The sequence below is a fragment of the Hipposideros armiger genome, unplaced genomic scaffold (genome assembly GCF_001890085.2).
Source record: "Hipposideros armiger isolate ML-2016 unplaced genomic scaffold, ASM189008v1 scaffold_6, whole genome shotgun sequence".
Classification (NCBI taxonomy): domain Eukaryota; kingdom Metazoa; phylum Chordata; class Mammalia; order Chiroptera; family Hipposideridae; genus Hipposideros; species Hipposideros armiger.
In genome coordinates, this window is record NW_017731356.1 from 7,746,400 (window position 1) to 7,750,479 (window position 4,080).

Sequence of the window (4,080 nt, forward strand, 5' to 3'; positions counted from 1 at the left end):
CTTCTGGGTTGCATCCCAGTGTCTGGAGGAGCCAGACTTTCCACAGGTCCTTCAGATCAGACCTCTGCACCAAGGCTGCAGCAGCACTCGCCACGGATGAGCACAAGGGAGGCCTTGCCTCCTTCGGGCCTCAGCCCCAGGAGAGACTGAGACAATCAACGGTGGTAGGAGATGGGCCCCCAGGGACAGGGTCTGGGCCGTACGACTACAGGGGTCAGTGGTGTGAGCCATCACTGGAGAAGTGTGACAAGCAGCCAAGACCGGGGGCAGGTGGGACTGGCAGATGTGGGGAGGCCTATAAACTGGGTCTGGAATGATGGGGGGAAAAGAATATACCATCTGAACTAAAAGAGTAATTTAATTTTTAGGACTATTCCACAGATACACTCAGGAAACTTCAACTAGACAATTTTTACCCATTCAATCTGTTCAGGTGGTGACCTCACCCGATCTTCATATAATAAACAAGCTCAGATCTGTGAGGTTTAAGTGTTGCGTCATGCCGAGGTGTGTGTGGGCAGCTCCCTACAGAGAACAGGCTCAGCAGAGTGCCTGCCAGGACCTGGAGACACAGAGGTGCAGACAACACACTGGCCTTGCCCACATGCAGCGTGTGTTCTGCAGGAACAACAGGCATCAAACAAGTAATTCTAAGTAGATGACGGAGAAGCACAGAGTGCTACACAAGTTCATACCCTACTCAAAAGACTATGGTACAAAGTATGTGGTCACATTAATATCAACTATCAAGGTCACATCTATAAATTGATATATTCAGGAAAACATACAAGCTAGGAGGCACCCATATTTCTGGTACTATATATATATATATGCACACACACATATATGTATATATATGTATACGTGTATATATATTACACACACTCACACACAATGGTCCTTTTCTAAACCCAAAGCATGTTCTGAGAAATATTTTTTTCCAATATGTTAACTGATTTACATGAAAAAAATATTACTCAGGTTTTAAGTTAAGTGAAATTAATTACATATTAATTTAATCATCTTCAGTTTAAAAGAACAAAAATATATAAATTCTCGTATTACTCAGGAAAATTCAAGATCCCTGATCATTTTAACTATAAGATAGTTCTTTCACGGAGATAATTCTCTGACAGATGGATAAACTTCAGACTGGAATAAGGTTTCTTTTTTTTCTTTTTTTTTTTTTTTACTTTTAAAACTTTATTTCACCTATTTTGTCCATTTTTAAATTAGTTCTCTTAGCACACATTAATTTTACATTAATAAACATTAAAATCTATTTAATTTCATAAACATAGCTTCCAATTTAACTTAGTTCTATATAGATTTTTTTCAGACTGGTATAAGGTTTCTAAGAAGCAGCTTCCTGGCTTGTTGGAGGAGAGAGTCTGACATGGTCATGAGGATCCCAGACTGTGGCATCAGACAAACCTGGTCTGGATTCCAGGTCTGTCACTTTCTACATATTACTGGGTAGGTGTGATTTCTTCGTATATAAAATGTGATAAAGATGGTTCAAACCCCAAAGGGTTGTTACGAAGATTAATAAGAAAATGCATGTAACGTACTTGGCACAGCACTGACCCATAGTAAACACCTAATGTGTGGGAGTTACTATTATTATTATACCTCTAAATAGTTTGCATATTGAAAGTAACAGAAAAAGTAGTAAGTGGATGGTATGGGAATGAGGGTCTTGAAATCGTGAGGGAGCATGGCCTCAGAGAGCCAGTTGTTAACAGGAAGACCAGAAGAGCAGAAAGAACTAGAAAACAGGCACCGCCCTCTCTCCCCCACCCCACCCCATGCAGAGTCCTCATTGGAAAGGAGGACAAAGGGAAACTGACAGGAGCTGAGTAATTAGATGCTTAATTTGTGTTTAAGAGGAGAGAGAACTTCACAGTGGGCAGTTAAGACAATAACCCACTTCCGGTCCCTCCCCCCCCCTTCCGCCTGAACAACACCTAGAACGTGGCAATGGACAGAAAGACAGAAGGGACAGTTCAGACCAGCACGTGTTTCCACTCCCGTCCTTATCCTCTATCAACAGGTATATGTGAGCCTCATGTCAAGCAAACCTCAGTTTACAAGTCACATGACAAAAGCCACAAGTTGGACACAGACCCAGAAAGTCTCTAAACTAGTGGTTTTCAAGTTTTTAAGCCACATACCATTTTCTTAAAAGAATGAACAAAAAATAAATAAAAACATAGAGCAGAGATGGGGTCCCAGAGCCCAGGCAGCTCGAGTCTACAGCTGCCCCTCTGCCCGCCCCCACGTCCCACTGCGTCTTCTGAAACACAGTCTGAAAGCCACTGATACTGCCATCCCCCTTGATTTGAGAGACATGTTAACTTAAGGTAAGAAAGGTGAGGGAACTTCCACAGAGGTGCAAATAGACGGGGACAAAGCTAGAAATACAATCCAACCAGTTTTCTGATGGTCAGTCCGGTTTGACCGACATACCAGAAAGATGAGGAAGAAAGTACACTGTGTTTGAATGTGCCTCATCATAGGCAAAAAAAAANTAGAGAAATGAGGAATCTAGCTGCAAAAAATGTTAACATCAAAAGAAAGGTGTCACTACAGATGCCAAACTTTACCTTTAATCATTTTTCATATCAATCTTTATAAAAAATGTAGCATATATTTACCTGACTTCTTGAAAAGGCAACACTGGGGTTTGGAAAGCATAACCTTTTTGTTCCATGACTTGGGAATCTCATCCTTGGAACGTCCTTTATTTGACCGCCTGTTTTTCAGATGTTTTGCTACTTCTGCCTATGTCCAGCTGCCACTTCTGTTGTGATTGCAGCTGCTTCTAAAAATAAGCCAGTTCCGTCCCTTCCTACCCTGTGGTTTCTATCCGGGCTGGGAACACAGACAAGCTGTGGTATGAAGGGCTAGATGCTTAATAAGAGTGATAAGGGTCTTAATGAGAAACTCAGAAGTAAAGCGCATGGCTTTAGACCAGAGTCTTTTGATAGCTAATTCACAGGCCTGGGGATGTTTTCCTCTTTCTGTATTCTACAGGCTGCATGGCAGAGAGGCAGGATTCTCTATACTGATGCCCAGACAAACACACAGGCTGTTCGCAGAACGGATTCTACGCCTTGCAGTGAATGAAGCCAGAATTCAACTTGTCTCTGAAGATTTGCAAGCTGGAATTTGGGGGCAGGGTGAGAATATTGCTTTTGCTTTAGGCTCCGCTGTTGGAGATTTTAATTAGCTCATCGAGCAACCTACAGTTCCCTAAATATATTAGGCTGATTCATGCTTTCCACTAGAAACCAGGTCTTCATCCTATCGTAGCACTGTCCTGAGATCTTCCCAACCAAAAAATAAATTATTTAAGCCTTACTTTTTATGATTGGCATACAGAATGTACCCAGGGAATGTCTGATGAATAAAATAAACTCGTGAATTAATGAATACATCTGGGACTGAGTAGGATTGTTTTTAAAAGGTAAACATGGTTAGTCACAGATACACTGTCATAGTTGAATTATATTTGTCATATCATTGCTCTAATACGAGTTGATCCGCATCTTCTTTTAAAAGTCAGTCAATGCATTTCACCAAAAAAGATACAGATGGCAAACGTGCATACAAAAAGATACCCAAGATCATTATTCATTAGAGAACTGCAAATCAAAAGCACCATCAGATACTGCTCCACACCTATTAGAACAACTACAATTAAAGAAAACAATTGGCATTACTAAATTCTGGCAGATGCAAAGTAACAAAAACTCTCACACATCGTTGACGGGAATGCAAAATAATACAACCACTTTGATAAACGGTTTGGTAGTTATTAAAAGTTAAACACAGAGCAGCAAATCAGTGCAAACAAAACCCTGATATGTTTAGACAGACGGTAATGCTCAAGCATCAGTTTCTAATCCAGAATACAGAAGCTCTCATACACACACACACACACACACACACACACACACACACACACACACACGAAGCCTATATGGTATGGACTTTGGTAGGAAGCCAATAAGAGTGGCCTTATCTTCAAAATTATGAGCTGTAAGAAAATTGCAACGGAATTGCTCTTCAGTAACT

General features: G+C 40.9%; 2 protein-coding genes across 2 annotated transcripts in view; both read right to left on the reverse strand.

Annotated features, from left to right (window-relative positions):
* The window catches only part of SEC16B (SEC16 homolog B, endoplasmic reticulum export factor), an 82,680-nt gene that overhangs the window by 67,316 nt on the left and 11,284 nt on the right, over window positions 1-4,080 (reverse strand). The gene's annotated exons all lie outside the window — the stretch shown is intronic.
* LOC109385127 (quinone oxidoreductase-like protein 2) overlaps window positions 1-4,080 on the reverse strand; it is a 31,416-nt gene that overhangs the window by 4,728 nt on the left and 22,608 nt on the right. The window contains exons 8-9 of the mRNA XM_019647044.1: window positions 2,856-2,865; window positions 2,658-2,755 (exon numbers count right to left, since the gene is read on the reverse strand). Coding sequence (XP_019502589.1) covers window positions 2,658-2,755; window positions 2,856-2,865 — 108 coding nt within the window. The remainder of the gene's footprint in view (window positions 1-2,657; window positions 2,756-2,855; window positions 2,866-4,080) is intronic.